Below are 21,870 nucleotides of genomic sequence, written 5' to 3'. Positions count from 1 at the left end.
AGTTCTGTTGTTGTCGTTAAAATTTGTGAAACTACGAATATTGCTTATAAAGCGTATAAAACACGCCAGTATGTATATGCTTGGACGGATATCTCAGTTGGCTAATGCGTTTTTACTTCAGGATTCCGGGGGTCACTGGTTCGAGCCCTACTGCGGGCTACTTTTTTTCCTTTTTTAAATTGTATTGTTGATATTTTACTGGAGCTTTTAAAACTTAATGTTTACATCTATCAATATAAAGCATTTAATGACAAACTTCAAAACATGCCAAAATCTGTGAAAAGGCACCTTTAAACAGTGTCGTTCCTGTATCGGTGTTAATTCTTGTATATCTACCTGACTGGATACGTAATGTATGTACCGACATGCGCAGAATACAAAAATAGAATCTTAGACTTTTATATAAGGTTACTCTTACCTGTAAGATATATTTCATACCGCGGCGTTTGTTTAAATTGCATATAGTTTTCTAAAACATGTCTCTCTTCTAGGGCACCAAACTTTTTTGTATGGTGTCAATCACACATTGTTCAAAAATGTTTTCAATTCTTTTGGGTTAATATTGTGAATGTTATTAAACACATTCGCAAAACCATGGTATTCCAACATTATCTTAACAGTATTTACCAAGTTATGGTTACTCTTAGAACAGTTATCAAGTGCTTGTTCGTAAACCGTTTTACAAATAATATTATCTGTGGATATAAGCTTAAACCAATTAGTTAACATACGGATGTACCTTTTTACATATCGTGGGTATCTACCCATTTCACATGTGGCATAACAAGTATTAGGTTTAACAGTACGTATTCATTCACGAAATAACTGTTTTTGTACTTTTTCGATTTCTTTCGATTTTGAATATCCCCATGTTTCTGATGAATAATTGAACGTATATCCAACATAGGATATAATAATTGGCAATAAATTCTAGGTTTTAAATCAATTTTATTACACTTACTTAATAACACATTCATGGCTTTAAGGGCCTTACCCTCTAAGTGCTCTTGATTCAGATTAAAATTACCAGTATAGTTAAACATAGTACCTAGGTAATTAAAAGCATTAACTACTTCAATTTGATGCCCATTATTTTAATTCAGTTGTTCCAATGTTCAGATTCTAATAGACCTTCACGTTTTCGAACTTACGTAATTTTCGTTTTTTTTTTCAAAGTTAACCTTTAAACCCCATGAACCGCAATACTGATAGAGCTTATTTAAAAGATATTTAGCTTGCCCTATTATCGGCAAAATCAGAAGTATCGTAACAATGTCATCAATTAGCATACCAGATTGAACATCTTGTTGTAGGAACATTCAAAATCTTCAACAAATAGGACAACAGTAACGGGGAAATTACCTCCCATTGACGTAAACCAACGGCATAATTAAACTAGAAATTGCGCGGCAGAGGCCGACGCGTATCCCCACGCCGCATGCTTGACCCAGGGGGCACCCCAGGGTTAGTAATGGGGCCATGCAAAGTTGAGATTGACCGTATTGTCATAAGAGATGTTCAGTATCAATTGGAAGTTAATCGGTGTAGAAATGAAGAGGTTAATGTAAAATAACATAAAACAAGAGATGTGTTTGTCAGAAACAAAATCCCCTCTCCTGCGACGCTTTGATTGTTTTTTTAATCATTTATCAGATTCAGTACTTACCTCCCTTTAAAGCTTATTACTTCCCTTGGATTTTTTTTTACCTTTGACTTTGAAGAATGACATTGACCTTGACCTTTTACCACTCAAAATGTGCAGCTCCATGAGATACACATGCATGCCAAATATCTAGTTTCTATTTTCAATATTGCAAAAGTTATGGCCAATGCACCATACCGGGGGCATAAAATTGAGTGAAAATATCTTACCCGGCCACACCCCAATCCCCATAATTTTTTACTAAGAGGTCAGATTAAAATTCCAAATAGTGCAGGGTCGCACATATGTTCATAGCTACTATGTGTGAAAGTTTCAAGGTTCTAGTGCTTATAGTGTAGGAGGAGATAGTGGACAAGACGGACGGACGTACAGACGGTTGGACGGGCGGAGGAGATAACCACAATATCCCCGCGCTTTTCAAAAAGCGTGGAGATAATTAATCAGAGTAGTTAGAGTATGATTTAACACACGATTACAATACATATCCTTAACAATTCTAGAAAATTTCCCCTGTATTGCAAATTCATACAATTTTAGCCACATACCATTTCAAATATTTCATCATATCAACAATGATAACGTTAATCCTTTTGTTTTCAAACAAATAATCCTGAAGAAGTGACAAGAGAATAAATATAGCGTCAACTGTAGAGCGCCCCTTGCGAAATCTAAATTGGGCGTCGGAAATTATATTATTTGTTCACATACATGTTCGATACGTTATTTAAAACTGTAGTAAATATTTCAGATTAACAGCTAACAAAAGTTATGCTCCTGTAATAATAAACGTAAGCAGTTGAACCTTTTCTTTGTAATGAGATAATAATTTCTCACTCAGATGACCTGATAAAATATCAATAGTTTCAATAAAGCACTTGTTTAACAAGCAGCAGGAAGACGGACATAAACAGTTAATTCAGACTAATACAATAGTATAACAAACAAATACACATTATGTTATGTCACGTGGATGCTAATAATAACATTACATTATATAATATAAAGTAAAAACAAATAAACATAATATATGGTAAGAATACATACGTTCTATCGAGGGGGTTGTGAAATCTATTAAACATTATTATTTAGAATCGTATTTCTTACAACTAGAGCTTCTTTGATATATTTTCATAAATTGGAAATTACGAATCTATCAAAAGAAACAAATAATTTGTGGAATTTATACACAGATGGGTTAACATAAAGTGTACTGCTAATATATTTTTTCTTAAATCAGTGTAATATCGGCATATACATATACAATGATATTCGTCTTCTAAATCAGTATCATAACATAAAAAATAACGGCCATAACCTTTGTTGCGTTTCAGCGACTTGACAGCAGTTATGATTTCATCTGGAACGGATAATCAAGTTCAGGGTAAACAGTATATGGTATATTGCAATAATTGTAAATATTAAACTTCCCTGACTGTTTATGGTATACTTAATAAACTACACGTATGATTATAAGTTTATTATACATCCATAATACATATATTATCAGGCAACTTGATAGTGCACGTGCATGTGGTGAGCGCTAGCAATAGACTGAGTAAACTGCGGAGGCATGTGTGTATATACTAACAGAGCGGCACGGCGTATGACTCATTATTCAAATTAAGGCTTATACTGTTACATCCTTTCTCTTTTACAAAATATAGACATGATCTTTAATTTAATAGTAATTAATAAAAGTCATTATAATTTGCTTAGGCCATATGTACATACTAAGCAGTATAAATGATCTCAAATTGCCTTCATAAATTTATGCAAATGATAAATAAAATACAAGTAACGCAAGTGTAATGTCAAAAGTCTGCACACAATTACAACACGCTATTTACAAAGTTAAGCACATAGTCTTTGAACCGCTCAGGTGGCTGAACTTGTCGACCTGATCTAGTTGTTGTTATAAGTGGTTCAATAGAAGATTGTTTTTTGTTTCTCTGGGCCCATATCATTCGGAAGTTCAATGGGAGGCAATTCTGGTGCATCAAAGAAGTGTTCATTTTACGATTTCTTGCATCTTTCTGAGATGTTTGCGATTTCTATTGATGACGCCGCCAGATTATGTTCTTACATCATACGAACGAATTTGGGGGTTTGCCTCAAGTGTTCCCCTTTCACATGTTGCGTTCCGTTCCGTTGGTTGAATGCGAACGGTGTCACCGACGTTTAATGGCTTTATGTCACTTGCATTGCGGTTGCAGTAATGCGCTTGAAGTACTTTACTTTCCTTGAGCTTTCGGTGTAAGTCATTAGGTACTGCAGACTGAAACGTCGAGACTAGATGGGTAACAGTTTTCCTGTTGCTCGATTGAACCACTGTTGCGCTGGGCTATAGCGAGTAGATTGTTGCAGAGTATTCCGGAAATTTAGCAATGCTATCATAGGATCAGTGTTCGAGTGTTTCGCTTTGTTCATTATGTTCAAGGCCAGTTTAACAGCATTCTCGGCTTTTCCGTTACTCTGGAGAAATCGAGCTGACGAGTATGAGTGAGTAATGTCCCATTCATTTTCAAAAGCTTTGAACTGCTCAGACTTGAACACTGTAGCTTGATCTGAAACAAACGTATCCGGTATTCCGTGTCTTGCGAAATGTTGTTTAAGCTTTCTGATGATAATTTTGGACGTGGCTTGTCCCAAGTAATCGATTTCAAAGAAATTGCTGAAGTAGTCCACTGTCACTAAGTACTCTTTGTTGTTGAATGCGAACACGTCCGTTGCTAATTTAGCCCATGGACGATCTGGTTCGTCGTGGCTGATAAGCGGTTGCTTACACTGCTTCCTATGGAACGGTATTTAGGTAAAAAATACATCATTCGTGGTGAATATTTACATTATGACTGATGTTTATTTTAATTTGCTTCATGACAATTCCAACATGCTTGTTGTCTTTTCGGTTATACTTGATGATTGTTGCAACATGATTGATGCACTGCGGAGAATCACGTGATCACAAAAGTACATCGTACGCACACAATGGCGGAAAAAAGCTCTCGCTTAATGACGCAAATTAAGGTATTCTCATATTTTATAATATCAAAATAAATGATAACTATGCACAGAGTACCCGCTTAGTCGCCTTATGTGCTCTGGTAATTGTCGTTTTTCTTAGATTTCTGTAGCTTTCTCAAACATTCAGGAACAATAAACAATGAAAATTGTACGTCGTCTGAACATACATGTACTTAATTTTGACTTGTTTGCTATTCAAGACGACAGAAAACGACAGAAAACGAAATAAATACAACATTTTTTGGTTGATAACATGCTTAGAATATTTCGTACAAGGTTTTGCCCATTGTTAAAGCTTTTATAGATCTGTGGCGAGGAATTTGGAAAATAGTACATCGTCTGAACGTTTTTTGTTTGAGTACATCGTCTGAACGGTTTTGAGTACATCATCTGAACTGCTTCTGTTTTTACTCTTAATGCGATGTTTATCATAATAAAATTGTAATAACATCTGTGATCAGCAAATAACTTTATTTATGACGCTAGTATTCTTCTAATTTTACTACAAAAATTAATAGACAAAGAAATCCTTAATGCCCAGGTCGACGCCGAGGCCGTCAGAATAAAAGCTGGATGGATAATGTAAGAGTGGACATCCCTTCCCATGGATGAATTACTCTAAGCAGCAAACAACAGACTTGACTGGAGGAGGATTTCTGTATTCAATTTGCTTCCCTCATTTCCCCCCAACAGCCGAACCGGTCAAGGGATTGATGAGAAAATTATCACCGTGGTATGACTTTAATAAATCTTGAGAATGACTGTGATAAAGAATTTATTTAAACTTACAGTCATATGTTTGAATTTGTGAAAGTGCAAATCTATGTACTGTGTATGTGCATAATATTTACCTCTCTGACTATGACATGACCAATATAAATTACTGGAAATTTAGTTTAGTGCAAATACAATTACATTTGTTTAATAAAATATATAACGTTAAGTTTCTTATTTTTAGCTCATCTGAGCACAAGGTGCTCATGGTGTGCTTTTAGGATCACCTTTTGTCATAAATGCGTCGTCAACATTTTTCTTGTTAACACTCTAAATGTAACATTTATTGCTTGATTGTCATGAAAATTTGTTTCTTTGAAAATGGTTCAGGTTCGTTGAAAAAGATGGCCGCCAGGGGGGAGGGGCATATTTGCTCACATGGCTATAGTAAAACTTTTTAAACACTCTAGAAGTCACATTTATACTTCAATCTTCATGAAACTTTGTCCGAACATTTGTTGTTATTATACTTCGGTTGAATTCGAAAATTATTATGGTCGGTTGAAAAACATGGCCACTAGGGTGCGGGGCAGTTTACCTTGTATGGCTATAGTAAAACCTTGTTAACACTATCGTTTATAAAAAACTTGCTGCACTGATGTTGTCTATTGGAACTTGTATCTGACAATGTAGAAAATACCCTAAGCACTAGTTGTAATGCACCTCATGCGGAAGTGTACAAATGCATAATTTCAACATTTTGCTAGGCTATCAACAGCAGTATATTCTGATAAGTAGACATTCATGTACCGGGTATAATAGATATAAAATAGATAATAGATATAAAAGTCCTCAAAATGCTTTAATCCAGTAAATTCCTCTTGAAGTATCAAGTATACTTGTGTAAAGAGTATTTGCTGTTTTTTGCTAATGTCGTTTATCTGCCCTCCATCAAATTGGGCACAATAAATTCGAGCCAATACAATATTTTACTTCCTGCGTGTGGCCACTTCTGACCCCAGTCAACATTAAATAACACATAGATGTATTCGAGGGCCTCTATATGATGCTTCATATAAAATATAACACTAGGTCATAATGACTTCGTTATTACCATTAAATTGTATTTCATTATATTTTATTTTATTTCATGGCATAACATTAACATAATTTGTATTTGGCATAAAATAGCACGAAGCATTCTTAAAGCATTCGGAAAGTCTATATATTAAAAGGAGGTGGTAGAATATGAGAAGAGTTAATATATGAGATGTAGATCTTAAATACATTAGTACAAACTATTTTATGAATATGTATCTCGTTAAATTGTCTGCTTGTGTTGTAGTATTCTCATTGCTTTGAGATTCACACGATATCGATTCCACTTAACTGTTCGCTTTTCGTTTTGACTGATCCATTGTTAATGTTCAGAAGATAATTTGATTCAGTAGCGTCATGAATGCCACGGCATATTTTTTTCACAAGATGGCTGCTGCTCAAAAAGAGCTCTTGCAGAAATGCTTTTCTTTGCTCGCTTTTTGGGTGGAGATACTTTATACACTGGTGAACGAAATGGTGACTTAATGGGCGTAAGCACAGGTGTAATTTGTTGCAGACAAACTCCAATGTGACATGCAGTTGACGAAATGCATTTTGGTGTAACTTGTCATATTGTTTGCGATGTTTTCAAGCGCTTTCTCTTCAAACGATGAAGCGATCGACTTTTTGCGCATTCTGAAATATAAAAAAACAGCTATATATAACATACATCTAATTACATCAACTTATTTTATGACATCAATATTCTATCTTCACAAAAAAATTATATATCGGCTACCAAATATATGTTAGTCAGACTAAGATTTACATTTAATATTATGCATGTATACTACATATATTATTGAAACTTGACAAAAATCACTGCAAGCTCAGAGCTGCCACTGTTTCGAGCCGAGCATTATATTTTTAATAAGCACTCACATGTGACAAGTATGTGAAAAGAAATGTTAAGTTCAGTTTAGTTTTACTGCAAACTATTTTCCAAAGTCCTTGCAACAGATCTAAAAAAGCTTAAACAACGTGCAAAACCCTGTACAAAATATTCTAAGCATGTTATCAACCAAAATTTGTTGTATTTATTTCGTTGTTTGTCGTCTTGAATAGCAAACATGTCAAAATAAAGAATATTCAGACCATGTACAAATTTCATTGTTAATGGTTCCTGAATGTTTTAGAAAACTACAGAAATCTAAGAAAAACGACAATTACCAGAGAACATAAGGCGACTAAGCGGGTACTCTGTGCATAGTTATCATTTATTTTGATAATATAAAATATGAGAATACCTTGATGTTCGTCATTAAGCTAGAGCTTTTTCCGCCATTTTGTGCGTACGATGTACTTTTGTTATCACGTGATTCCCCGCATCGTGATGACTATCCAATGTATGTGTGTTCATTATTCCTGAAACCAGTCATAATCGGTTTTGCCACTAAGCGTCATTAACAACGGCAGTTAGCAACAGGCAGTAAGCAGAATGCAACTAAGCAGAATGCAAGTTACCAAATTATGACAGCACGTTCATTTTCCGTATGTTGAATAAATTACTTTTCGGAAAAAAGAGAAAACATCCGAACCATTTTGACTACTATACTGAATAAGCTGAATTAGTTCCCTTTGTTTTATAATCTCCATTAAACTAAATACGTTTTTATTGCCATTAAGACCAGTAGGTGTAATGTCCAGCCGTCAGTCATAATTATGCTAACTTTCGGTTAACCCCGCCCTACACCAATCAGCATCCAGCGTTGCAGACGCAGCATGTGTGGCGCGTGGCCGGGGTTCGCTCGTAAAGATTTCTCAAATAGAACGCTAGACTGTATGTACATGTATTTATGTGTGTGTGTGTGTGTATGCGTGTTTATAAATATATAAACAAACTCCGTCTTTATCTTAATCGTCCCTATACGGGTCTGAAACATTACATTGGCGACGAGGATTAATGTGTTAACATGGCTCTTCCGAGTTTTGATAGATTTTCAGTGTCTAGTGACAGCCATTCCGTTGGAATACGATGGGACAAACATGTTAACAAATTAGAAAACTTGTTCGTTGGATTGAGCATCGATTCAAAAAAGCGAAGGAAGGCGTTGTTACTACATTATGCAGGTGACGAGGTGTATGACATTTACGAGACTTTTGAATTTAGATGGCAACGATTCAAATTACGATGAGACGAAAGCGGCGCTAAAACGACATTTTTCGTCAAATACAAACACGGAATTCGAGAAATTCGCATTTCAAAACCTGAAGCAGCAGCAAGGTGAATCGTTAAATCAATTCACAACACGTCTCCGTCAAAAAGCAACGAATTGTGGCTTCGCTAACAACGATGATGAAATAAAAAGCCAATTTATCCAAGGTGTATTGTCACAGAAACTGAGAATCAAATGTCTCGAGTATTCCCACAAGCCTCTGTCCGATCTGTTGAAAAGTGCAAGAACGATGGATTTAGCCAAAGCCCAAGCAGAAAGGATGTCTCGCGACCAGCATAGATCAAATCATGGATCACATGAGCATGTAGATAAAATTCACAGACGACCAACGACGACGTCAAAGCCGAATCCGTCTGAGCGAAATACACATACAACCACACATCGCCAAGAAAACTCAAGTCAGATACGTAGGGCATCGTCTTGCAAAAATTGTGGTGGACCATATCCACACCAGAACGGTCGCTGCCCGGCAATCGGATCTAAGTGTAACTACTGTCACAAGGATAACCACTTCATTGCAGTGTGCAGAAAAAGGCTACAATCAGGCCAACGACAAGTGCGGGAGATTAATGCAGAGCTGGATTCCGAGTCCCTGGGCCGAGACTCGAACTCGGAAGAGGAGTACCTATACGGATTATCTGTAAACGCTATCGGCAATAAAAAGGTACCACTCATAAAACTTACAATACAAGGTGTTAAAACAAATGTACTGGTAGATACCGGAAGTAGCATCAATGTGGTGTCCGAGTCAATTCTGTCATAAATGACACCGCGTCCGAAACCCCGAAAAGCTGAAATAAAAGCATACGCATTCGGTCAAAATATATCTCTGCCGGTTCAGAACACATACACACTCACCATCGAGTCAGACAAGAAATTCGCGAAAGCGGTGTTCCATACCATAAAAGACACATCAGAAACTTTAATAACCTATGAAACAGCCGTCGAACTCGGTATAGTTCCGGTCATAAATTCGGTAAAATATTGTGACTACGCGGAACTCTGCGACAAGTACAAATCCGTATTCACAGGTCTCGGAAAATTGAAAGACAAACAAATAAAATTCCATATCGACGAAAATGTTGTGCCGTCAAGCCAGCCGGCTAGACGGATCCCGTTCCACGTTCGTGAGCAAGTCGAACAAGAGCTCAATCGGTTAAAGGAGCTGGACGTCATCGAGAAAGTCGACGGACCAACTCCGTGGGTGTCAAACCTAGTGGTAGCTCCAAAACCGAATGCACCAAAGGAAATTCGTCTATGTGTCGACATGCGCAAAGCCAATCTTGCACTAAAACGAGAACGTCATGTGACGCCAACTATCGACGACATAGTATCAGAATTAAACGGCTCAACGTTGTTCTCTAAGGTGGATCTGTACAAGGGATTCCACCAGCTGGAACTCTCCGAAGAATCAAGAAATATGACAGTGTTTGCTAGCCATGTAGGCCTACGGCGCTACAAACGTCTCACCTTTGGAGTAAGCGTTACGCCAGAAATATTTCAGAACGAAATCCGACAGGCTCTACAAGGTTTGAAGAAAACGTTAAACATCAGTGACGACATAATCGTGCACGGCAAAACACGACCACAACACGACACAAATCTGGAAGCGCTTCTGCAAAGATTGCAAGAGAAGGGTCTCACCCTAAATAGACGAAAGTGTGAATTCGGACAATCAAAACTCAAATTTTACGGATACATATTTTCCGACTCTGGAATCTCTCCAGATCCAGGAAAAGTCGCGGCAATCCAGAACATTGACAGGCCGAAAAATCAAGCAGAAATCAGGTCGTTTCTCGGCATGACAAATTATGTTTCGCGATTTATCCGCGATTACTTAACAATATCCGAACCGCTAAGACGCCTCACTCAAGATAAGGTCGCGTTTGAGTAACAAATAAGCAAGAGACCGCGTTTAGACACCTACAAAACGCACTATCAAGTGACCAAGTCATGACATACTTCGATCCCTCTAAGGGCACAGAATTATGGGTAGACGCCAGTCCTGTCGGTGTTTCTGGAATACTTATTCAGGACAGTAAGATAATTGCATACGGAAGTAGGTCACTTACCCCAGTCGAACAGCGCTACAGTCAAACAGGACGAGAAGCTCTCGCCTGTGTTTGGGGTTGCCAACATTTCCATTTATACTTGTTTGGCAAAGCATTTACCTTGATCAGCGATCATCGGTGTCTGGAGTCCATTTTTAACAACACAAAACAGATCCAGTCAGCCCGTCTTGAACGATGGCGTTTAATATTGACCACATACAATTTCAAAGTGAAGTACCGTGCTGGAAACCAAATGATCGCCGACTAATGCTCCAGACATCCGATTCAAAAATTCAAAGCAGACAACGTAGCAGAAGAATACGTTAATTTCCTCGCGAGCAATTCAGTGCCAAAATCGTTAACCCTCTCAGAGGTCGCGCGTGCCTCCCAGACAGACCGTGTGATTCAGTGTGTAATTCAAGCTGTTAAATACCACACTTGGAACAAACAAAATTGCTCGCAGACAGACAGCTATCGCCGTTATCTAAACGTTCGCGAAGAACTGACCGTGTTATCACTCTCAGATGGACATATTGTATTGCGTGGCACCCGATTGTGTATCCCAGAATCATTGCAGCATAAGGCCATTAACCTGGCACACGAGGGTCACCAGGGTCGAGTCCGTTGTAAATCATTGCTGCGTGAAACCTGTTGGTTCCCATTCATGGACAAACTCATAGACAACAAATGCAAACAGTGTATACCCTGCATGTCCGCATCAAACGAAACAGTACAAGAACCAGTTAAGCCAAACCCGTTGCCTAAGCGTCAGTAAGATGAAATTTCGGTTGATTTCTGTGGCCCAATGCCCTCTGGGGAATACTTTATGGTAGTTATTTGTGACTACTGTAGATATCCAGTGGTCGAAAAACACAACAGCAAGCCGTCATCCCATTGCTAGAGAGAATCTTTGGACTGTTTTCCATACCAAACGTCGTCAAAAGCGACAACGGATCGCCTTTCAACAGCCATACATTCTCAGAATTTGCCGCTCAGCTCGGGTTCAAACACAGAAAAATAACACCCCTTCACCCAAAAGCAAACGGTACAGCAGAGGTTTTTATGAAACCTCTAGTTAAATGTATGAAAACAGCACTGGCGTCCGGACAAAACTACAAATCAGAACTTACCAATTTTCTTATGAACTACAGAAGCACCCCGCACCCAAGCACAGGAGTTTCACCATTTGAACTAATGTTCAACCGCAAAATGAAAACAAAACTTCCGCAATTTTCGGTAACCGAAAATATGTCGAGGAACGTGACACGAAAGTCATGCAGAAAAACAAATACTACGCCGATAAACGGAATAAAGCAAAAGCATCTGCTTTACGGCCAGGAGACAAGGTTCTGGTCAAACAGCAGGGGCGAAACAAACTCGATACACCGTTTTCGCCAGTTCCCGGAAGTGTCGTGTCGCGCAAGGGTTCCATGGTTACGGTTCGACATAAGGATCGAACACGCGACGCCTCTCACCTCAAGCCTGTGCTGGCTTTACCGCCACCTCACGATGACATCGTACGCCAGGATATAGCCGTCCATCAACCCGAACAACAACCGCTCAGACGTTCGAGTCGTGAAAGAAAGCCGCCGCGAAAATACGACAAATGACTAAAAACAGCGAAATGTGCCGCATGGTACTACAGTATGTGTGGGAAAAACGTGCGTGCTAGTGTATTATTCATGAATGGATTTATAAATAATGCTCATTTAAATACAGACCGGACTGTAAATACACGTTTAATAACTGCATGCATATGATCAAATCTGCGCCTTATATACATATGTGTGTAATTAAAGTGATACAGGTAATAATAAACCCTGTTAATCATAATATTATTGAGAAACAAATGTGCCAACAACGATCTGCTGCAACTATATTTTATAATTGGTTGAACAAGGCCTAAGATTTGCTATAACCCATTAAGTCTGTTCTCATACCTTGCCAGAGAAAATCAACAAAATTTATTGCAGAAAGCCTGTTCGCACATTTGTTAGTAATTAGAGCTTAATCGCATTTTTCACATCGGATAATGGTTTTATCAGCGCCGTTCCCGTAAATTCAAGACAATCTGACCGAAAGCTGACCTCTGTCATCAAGGAAATTAACTTTCTATCTCGGATCAGCCGCACGCTCGTGGATTAATGACTGTTTTCCCAACAAGACTATAATGTATTAAATTAGTTCCATTATACTATTGTCTTGATAAACAATTTGATAGCATGAGATATGCAGCTCGAAAATATATTGTTTTTCACAGGAAGGAAAGGACACTCTCTAGACACTCTACTTTTTAATCTAAATTTACTTTATGTAATAATTTTAAATATGCATTTTTTTAATTTTGAAGATAGAAGGGATGTAATGTCCAGCCGTCAGTCATAATTATGCTAACCTTCGGTTAACCCGGCCCTACACCAATCAGCATCCAGCGTTGCAGACGCAGCATGTGTGGCGCGTGGCCGGGGTTCGCTCGTAAAGATTTCTCAAATAGAACGCTGGACTGTTTGTATATGTATTTCTGTGTGTGTGTGTGCGTGTTAATAAATATATAAACAAACTCCGTTTTTATCTTAACCATCCCTTTACGGGTCTGAAACATTACAGTAGGCCTACACAAGAAAATGACCGCCGTGAATGTGTTTGATATTTGTAAGTTGCATTGGTACTCAAGAAAATATACATGTATTTTATTCAGGACATAACGGAGCTGATGTGTTGGTGATGCTGGTTTTGAAACCCGACGCATATCAATTTATGAATGAAAGACTTCATGAACGTTGACGTCGCTCTTGGTTACCAGAAAAATTCCTACGCACGGATTTCAACCGTCATTGTTTACAATCAATTAGGTGCATTAAGTACTAGAATTGGTGTAGCGTTTTTTAAGGTGCATGTCCCAGGGTAGGTATCCCACGTGACAATTTTGCTAAAAAGGGGTTCTGGAAAATGGCGCCGCCCGTCGCTTCAGGTGAGTTTTCTTGGTATTTTATTAATAATACTTAATGAAATACAGATTGCTATGTATAAGAGCCGTGCCATATGAAAAACACATGATCGGCGACACCTTATGTTGCTTATATATGCCCATCTTGCTCAGAAATACAGTGATATATCCCAAGGCCTGCATGGGTGCGCAAATGCCGTCTTAAACTTCTTCGATGTGTAAACGCCTTTCCGCACGTCTGGCACAGCATATCTGAAGACAATAACATTAACCACAGGTTAAAGCTCCAATTCGAAGGGGAAAATACATGATATACATTAAATCATCCTACTTGAACATATCGACACCTAGATCCAAAGCAGAGAAACAAATACAGTATTACGTATATTCAGATACACGTGTGATCATTTTGTCCAACTCTATTTGTCATAAGTATTTTCACAAGTGTTCGCAAAGATTACGTCATACATCTTCGGAAATCAAGTGAATTTCTTTCTTTTGCACTTTCAACTTGTGTTTGTGAGAATTTAAAGAGATTTCTTGTCTAATAGTGTATCGCCAATGTTCTTGTTTGGTATATTGTCGTTGTTCAGCAAGACGTCGTATCTCCTTCATTTCAATGAATCAGATACGACCTTTTAACTGAACAGCGACGAAGTGGCCAAAGTTAAATAGAAAATACGACCTCGATGGTTTTGCTTGAAAAATGGTAAATGGTGAGATGTCAATTGAATTGCTATTTCGAAAAGTTTTGCTTTGTTCTATGGTAAAATGTGTATTGCAAATGGTTTTCTAGTTGATGTTTACTGAAACGCTATCTTGGAAAAGTTTCTTTGTTCCAAGACCAAACGTTTATTCGAAAGTGCTATAAAGAATACGATTTTTTAGTTGATTCTTTATAGCAAACGGTGTCACGCCTTATCCGTCATGTTAAGGGATAAACCACAATACAATGTTATGACGTGGTTTCCTATTTTGTTTTACACGTTGCTGTCTTATGACGGCATTATCTTTACTTTTTGGACAAGTACAGTTTACCAGATAGAACCACGATAAGCATGCTTTAGGAATGAAGGCTATGTTACCGGGGACCAATTTGCCTCTTCCAGCACAGTCTGGACAGTCTTAGAAGAGAAAAGGAATGATAATCAAGTCAGTGCGACCAAAGAGGTATCTATAAGTTATTTTAAACGCATCATGACATCGCTAATATATGTTGGTCAAAATGTGACCCCATCTTAGCAAGTTAGTACGCGTGACCCATTACTTATCATTTTCGGATAGGAGCGATTAAACACTTCATTCATCATCATGAATTTCTTCTGAAGAATGTTTTGGCTAGTCATATGTGTCGATGTGTTATTGTGCGACAGCCATGAGTCTGTCTTGATCAACCAGAAATACATGTATTTTGGAAAAATAATGCTCCGTGACCCCTGTTTATCGGCAATATTTTCTGTTATTCAGACACGCGGTTACATTTTCTGAACAAGATGGGCATTTATAAGCAACATAAGGTGTCGCCGATCATGTGTTTTTCATATGGCACGGCTCTTATACATAGCATTCTGTATTTCATTAGGTATTATACAATAAAATACTAAGAAAACTCACCTGAAGCGACGGGCGGTGCAATTTTCCAGATCCCCTTTTTTAGCAAAATTGTCACGTGGGATACATACCCTGTGTCAAGCGCGTGTGCCGGGAAAACAGGGCTTAGTGTATTTTTTGTTCAGCTCTATAATATTTATATCAAATCTGTATGAACAAATGTCGGTGAACATTAATCCGGTGTTAATTTTTGAAAATATTGAGGCGTTCATTTATTATGGGGGCGTATTGCATTTTAGTTCGGAGACATGAAATTATTTCGAAAGAAAGCAATACGAGGTTCAATTCTATATGAGCAAGTCTCGTTGCGCACGATTACGCTCTTGCTTCTTGTATATATTTGACTCTTATGAATCTTGGCAAATACCTAGTGTTTTATTTTGCTTAATATAAATTAAGTTATGCTTCTATATGTACTTTAAGCAGCATAGCATTACTTCCAAATGACCAACAGCTTTTTCATATGTGAAAGAGATTGACACGAAATACCTACCCATCTATAATACAGTTTGTATGTGCACTTCAATATTATAGTTTTATAGCATTTTATGTGGTTCAATATAAGAGCACTCTAGTAAATTTGAAATTATTTAATGGATTTCCTCTCAACATACATGCAGAGTTCCATATAACTTTTTCTCAGGCAAATTTTGGTTTACACTCTATTAACAAATTTCAGCCTTAAAGTGTATTATTAATTCCTTTTTACCGGTAAGTATAATTTTTGGCACATCAGCATTTAGGTTTATAGTCTAAGAAGAGCTCATGACAATTGCCGGGTTTCAGCAGACTTTTTGCGAAGAAAAGATCAGATAATGGGAAACGTTTGGCTTTTCGACTGTTTTAAAGATGTCTGTAATTCATAATAACGTTAAAGTGCTGTTGATTTCATAAGTTTAATGAGGGCCTAGACGAGTGAGAGCTCATTGATGAAATGTTAACATTATATGCGTTGATATTAAGCTTTACACATGAGAACAAATTTTGAATTCTTATTTTATTTTTAGCTCGGCGTTTTCGAAGAAACCCCGAGGTATTGTCATAGCCAGCTCGTCGTCATCGTCGGATACCCACGACTAATTCATTTCGTTACTCTCCAGCATTAGCCGTGGGACAGTATAAGCAATACACGCCGTTTTGACCTTAACTGTAACCTTTCAGTAGACCAACGAAATCGCAGTTTACAAAAGAATTTCGCTTTGGAGGTGTCAATGCTTCGCCCGGTTAGATAGATATATCTATTTCGGCAAGGAATGCATACATGGGCATTAACAACATGTACAAAATACAAAATACAAAAATTGATAATTGCGATTTGATACACCAAGCTTTTCCATCCACCTGTCCGAGTGCTTAAAAAGACATCGCGCCCATGTTAGAGACTAGAGATACTTTTACTCTGAAAGTCGTTTAAATTCTCAATTTTAAAGTATACGCATGCACGACGAAATTCCATTTCTACGGACGGCGCAAGTTTGAAAACAAACCCGAAGTCTCTATAGTAAGAGTTGTATCATTGATAAAAAATATCCTCATGAAACCGTGAGGGATCGAATGAAATTACTGGATTTGACACACCATAACACGGTGAAAAGAGCTCGTAATGTCCCACGGTCAATAAATGGAGAGAAGCGGAACGGTGGGTCGTAAGTGGGTATCCGACGATGGCTCGTCGTCCGCCGTCCGACGTCCGCGTCGTGCTAAAACCTTAACATTTTGTTAAAGTTTTGAACATTGGCTCTAAAATCAAATTGCTTCAACCTTCAACTTTGAAACTTCATATGTAGATGCACCTTGATGAGTTCTACACGCTACACCCATTTATGGGTCACTAGGTCAAAGGTCAAGGCCACTGTGACCTTTAAAAAAAATAAAAAATAAATCTGACAAGCTTTCATTTATTCACTAAATTTAATTATTTTTTTACGACTTTAAGCGTTTTATCTGGAGCTCTGCATACATGTATTAGTAGCATATATTAAAATATATCCAAAGAGTTTCTTTGGTTATTGAAGGTAAATGACTGTACAAACATTATGGTTAGTCATTAACAAAAGCAATAAATATCTTTAAACAGATATACGGCGTTGATGTTGTAATGTTTGCGACCAGCGAAAGGAGATTGAATGAAGCGACCATGTATTTTAATGAAGGTAGTGAGTGATAATAAGATAATATCAGTCATTTTTGTACTTTCAATCTCTTTTTCGTACTCCGAGAAAAGAACGTCGTCATAGTTTTGTTGAACCATTGCCATGATAAGCTCTTGAAAGCGTATACGATAGGTACATGTGTTCGCCCTTTTTGTACAGAATGTCATAATCGTACATTGGCAGTTTGAGTAGCATCCTCTGCAAACGTTCGGAGCTCTGATCAACGGCTTTTTGCTTATTATTTCAAGCGGCTTATGGTCACTCTCTTCAGTCACTTTCCGGCCATATACATATTGGTGAAACTTCTCAAATCCGAATAGCACAGATACGAGTTCCTTTTCGATATGCGCATAGTTTATCTTCGATTTTGACATTTTCGACTTGCACATGCAACAGGTTGTCCACCTTGAAACATCACACACCCAATCCGGTATCGGATGCATCACATTGGATTGTAGTTTCGAGCTTTGAATCAAAATATCGTAACACAGTGGCATTACACACTGCTTGCTTGATCGCGTGTAGTGCTTCGTCATGCGCATGGGGCAACTGGAATAAGTTGTCCTTGTGTGTAAGCTGGCGTAGTGGGTCACACATGTCACTGAGCTTGTGTAGAAACTTTGTCAAATAATTGACAAGACCTTATAGTCTCTGCACCCCCTTATTGTGTTTTGGTTTCGGCATTTTCATGATTGCTTCAACTTTAGCGGGGTCCGGTTTAACACCTTTGTCCGTTAATAAATGACCAACAAACGGCATGCATGTCATATGTAGCTTCAACTTGTCCTTGTTTTCCTTAATGTTGCGTTCTATGCAACGTTGCAACAACTTTTTCAAGTTGTTACCATGGTCTCTGACGGCTTCGTCGTATGTGGAGCCTTTGCGGTAGATAATTATATCGTCCGCTATGGCGCATATTCCACTGAGAACACTAAGGCTTTCTTGCAAATACCGCTGGAAGTATTCCGGTGCTGGAGATATTCCAAACGGCATCTTGAGCCAATGGTACTTTCCGTAAGGCGTTTCAAATGATGTTAACAAGCTAGACTCCTCATCTAACTTGACATGCCAAAAAGCGTTTTTGACATCGCCTTTATTGAATACGTTTGCTTGTGAAAGCTCTGGTAATCTATCTTTTATCAATTGCATTTCTTGGATTGCTTCTGCGCCCAGTAGCGGGATGGCATCTTTATCAATCACTAAAATTCAACAATGTACCTAGCATGTGTCTTCGGATTTTTTATCATTAATTTGCATTTCCCTTCAGCTTGATCACTGATTTGTCATACATTCTGAATTTTGAGTCAGTGCATTCTATTTCAACTGCTGGGATTGTTGACCGTGGAATGATTTTTGTTGTCGCGCCCGAATCTAATTGAAATTTAATTGTTTTCCCGAGTTTCACTAGTAACATGTATGCATAAATTTTGTTTGGAAAACACTTTCCAGCGTTTAATGTAAATATGTCATCGCAATTTCCATCATCTGAAAGGTCACATTGTTTCATATGGGTTTTGTGTTTTGATTTTCTGGCTGAGCGACATTCTGATGTATAATGACTAAGCTTTCCACATTTTCGGCACTTTACTCCAAAAGCCGGGCACTTGTTTGGCATGCAATTTGTTCCACAATAGGGACATTTCTTTACGGCTGACTTTGGTCCTCTGTGATTGCGTTGCTTTTGTTGCGGCTTCGATTTTGGTTTGACGAAATTCACATCGTCGGACACACCGGACGCACAATTGCAAATTGTCTTGATTTTTGCACTTGAGGCTTCTGCGCCCCTGCTCATTTCAATGCATTTTTGCAAAGTTAAATTATCTTCTTGTAAAAGACGTTTACGCATCTGTTTATCGCATATTTTGATAACCAATCGGTCTTTGAATAAGTCATCGTTCAATTGTCGCATGTTTCGCATGTTTGGCAAGTAGGCTTTTTTTTTTTACAAATTTCTGTCAAATGAGTCCATATCACATTGTACACACGTATGAAACAGGTATCTTTCGTACGTAACATTGGTCTTCCCAACACAGATTGCTTCGAATGTCTGTAGAATGACGTCTATGTCTTCCTGGCTTTCGTCCTGAGTGAATGCGAATCCTTCGAACACGTCCATAATTTCCGGTCCTATGCATGTAAGGAACGTAGCGGCACGTACATCCTTCGCTTTGGCACTTAGTCCTGGTGGTTTTTCGTAGTTATCCACGAGCGCTTAATTTTTTTCCAGTTTGTGGCAATTTTACCGTCAATATCGAGCTTTCCAGGAAACGGTATTAACGATGGCATTGTCGCTGGCGCTGCTATTGCGGTTGCTGGTGGTGCTTCATCACCTATGGCGTAGATCCAGATAATTGGCACAGATAACAAAATGTGTTGAAACTGTCCAAACGGATTAAAACAATCAGCTATCTTCTGACACTATGTTTATTTTATACTTAATAAACTACATGTATGATTATAAGTTTATTATACATCCATAATACATATATTATCAGGCAACTTGATAGTGCGCGTGCATGTGGTGAGAGCTAACAAAAGACTGAGTAAACTGCGGAGGCATTTATGTATATACTAACAGAGTGGCACGGCGTATGGCTCATGTATTCAATTTAAGGCCTATACTGTTACACTGACGCTTCATTTTCACAATCGAATAAATGCCCCTTCTCCCGTAAAGGCATAAACTAATCTAGAAAATCATTTAATTGTATATGTCAATTGTTTTTACTTCATTTGAAGTGTTTTCAGAAATCCTTTGGCTGACTGGCTTTCATGCGTTCAAATTCATGCATTTTTCATAATAAAAAGTATTTAATGCGTTCATATAAATATCTCTTGCGATTTTGCATTCATTATAAAACAATTCAGTATCAACGCGCCTACACTCATAAAAATGTTATTTTCTTTCAAATCGTTTGAAAACAGAACTGACATGTAAGTTGTAACTAGCCTGACGCTCAGCAATGAACAAGCGTTGAAGCAGGGGATGGACATCCTTTCTTTATTTATAGGTGTTTTATGCATTCTAATTATAACAGACGGTACATCTTTTGAACAGATATTTTTATTTTACGTAAACGGTACAAATCATTCGTTCTACCAAGAGCCCTCGTACTCTACTCTCTGCTGTCGTATGTTTTTTAAAAACAATATATTTGAATTATAAAATATAACCACATCATCTTAACCACTTTATAGATACAATAACATAAATATAATTTTGAAAAAAGTATGTCGACACTATGATATTTCTTGCCTTAAATAGCAAGCACCGCTGTGCATAAACGTTCACCTGACCACAGTCGACCTCTCTGATTTCGGTTCTTAATAAATATGATGGAAGAGCGGAAAAGAACATTTGTTTTTGTTTCCTTGTTGTTTGAATCATCACTATTTGTCTAATTGTAATATAAAGCAAATTGTATTTCATAGCAAACACATTATTTTTCGCAAATGAAACATGCAAGGTTCGGAAGGATAACATTCTACATTTTCATCAGATATATTAGATACACAATTTACTCTTGAAATAAACTTTATAATTAATATACAGTATGTAATCTATACAATTTTCTTTGTCAACAATCACATTTCTTGACGAAACAACGGTTGTTATCACCTTCTGTTGGAAAAACATATATTTTTTCACGCATAGATACATTAATTAATCCACCTTCTCGTCAAAAATTAAATTAATAACAGTCGCTAGTCTCCTTTTGATTATAAGATAAGATATTACGGCAAGATCTCTATTTGTCCATTTTACGCCGAACGTGATAGATGGTTATTGTTTATACAGATGTGAAGCTATATGTACAGTTCCCGACAGTATCGCCAGTGCATTAGAAACACACACAGCACAGAAAACACGCTCAAAACAAGGCAAGCGGAACCAAACTCGGATGAGGAACCGGATGTTTGACCGGAAGTTGTGCCGGTAATTTGATAGGAAATTTGGCAATATGTGTCGCTTCACAAACAGAGGCCCCCTTTAAAGGAGTCGACGTCCAATGCGGAGGAAACTTCAGACATGATCCGCTGAAAAATGTCCTCGTCTTCGTTAAGTTGGTTTCGGTTGTGCCAGCCATTCGACGGGACGTTCGCTGGAAGGGAAAAGTAACAGCCGCGAGTGAATATCTGAAGGGTCATTGCTGTAATAAGAATAGTCAATATGGTGTAAGCAATACATCCGCTATATACAAGGGCGTCTAAACAATTTAAAGGAGCATTTTGGAGGAGGAAATTGTAACTTAAGCAACTAAAAATCCACAAGACTACCTTTGTAAAAAGAAGATTTTAATAATGATTCTGGGGTGGGAAAAGTAATAGCAGCACATGTAGTCTAAAGTTAAAACAATAAATATTTTTCAACATATATTCGGCATGTATTCTGATTTTGAAAATAAGTTTTGAACATTTACATTTTGCGATAATT

At 37.7% G+C, this 21,870-nt stretch overlaps 1 protein-coding gene across 1 annotated transcript in view; it reads left to right on the top strand.

Moving 5' to 3' along the window:
- LOC127831226 (uncharacterized protein K02A2.6-like) overlaps positions 1-12,334 on the top strand; it is a 13,079-nt gene extending 745 nt beyond the window's left edge. The window contains exons 2-4 of the mRNA XM_052356212.1: positions 9,128-9,326; positions 9,705-10,310; positions 12,063-12,334. Of these exons, the coding sequence (XP_052212172.1) occupies positions 9,128-9,326; positions 9,705-10,310; positions 12,063-12,334 (1,077 nt within the window). The remainder of the gene's footprint in view (positions 1-9,127; positions 9,327-9,704; positions 10,311-12,062) is intronic.
- Positions 12,335-21,870: the final 9,536 nt, after the last annotated feature.

Source organism: Dreissena polymorpha, chromosome 5 (assembly GCF_020536995.1).
Source record: "Dreissena polymorpha isolate Duluth1 chromosome 5, UMN_Dpol_1.0, whole genome shotgun sequence".
NCBI lineage: Eukaryota > Metazoa > Mollusca > Bivalvia > Myida > Dreissenidae > Dreissena > Dreissena polymorpha.
The sequence above is the reverse complement of the archived record's forward strand: the minus strand, read 5'-3'. Positions and strand labels throughout refer to the sequence as shown.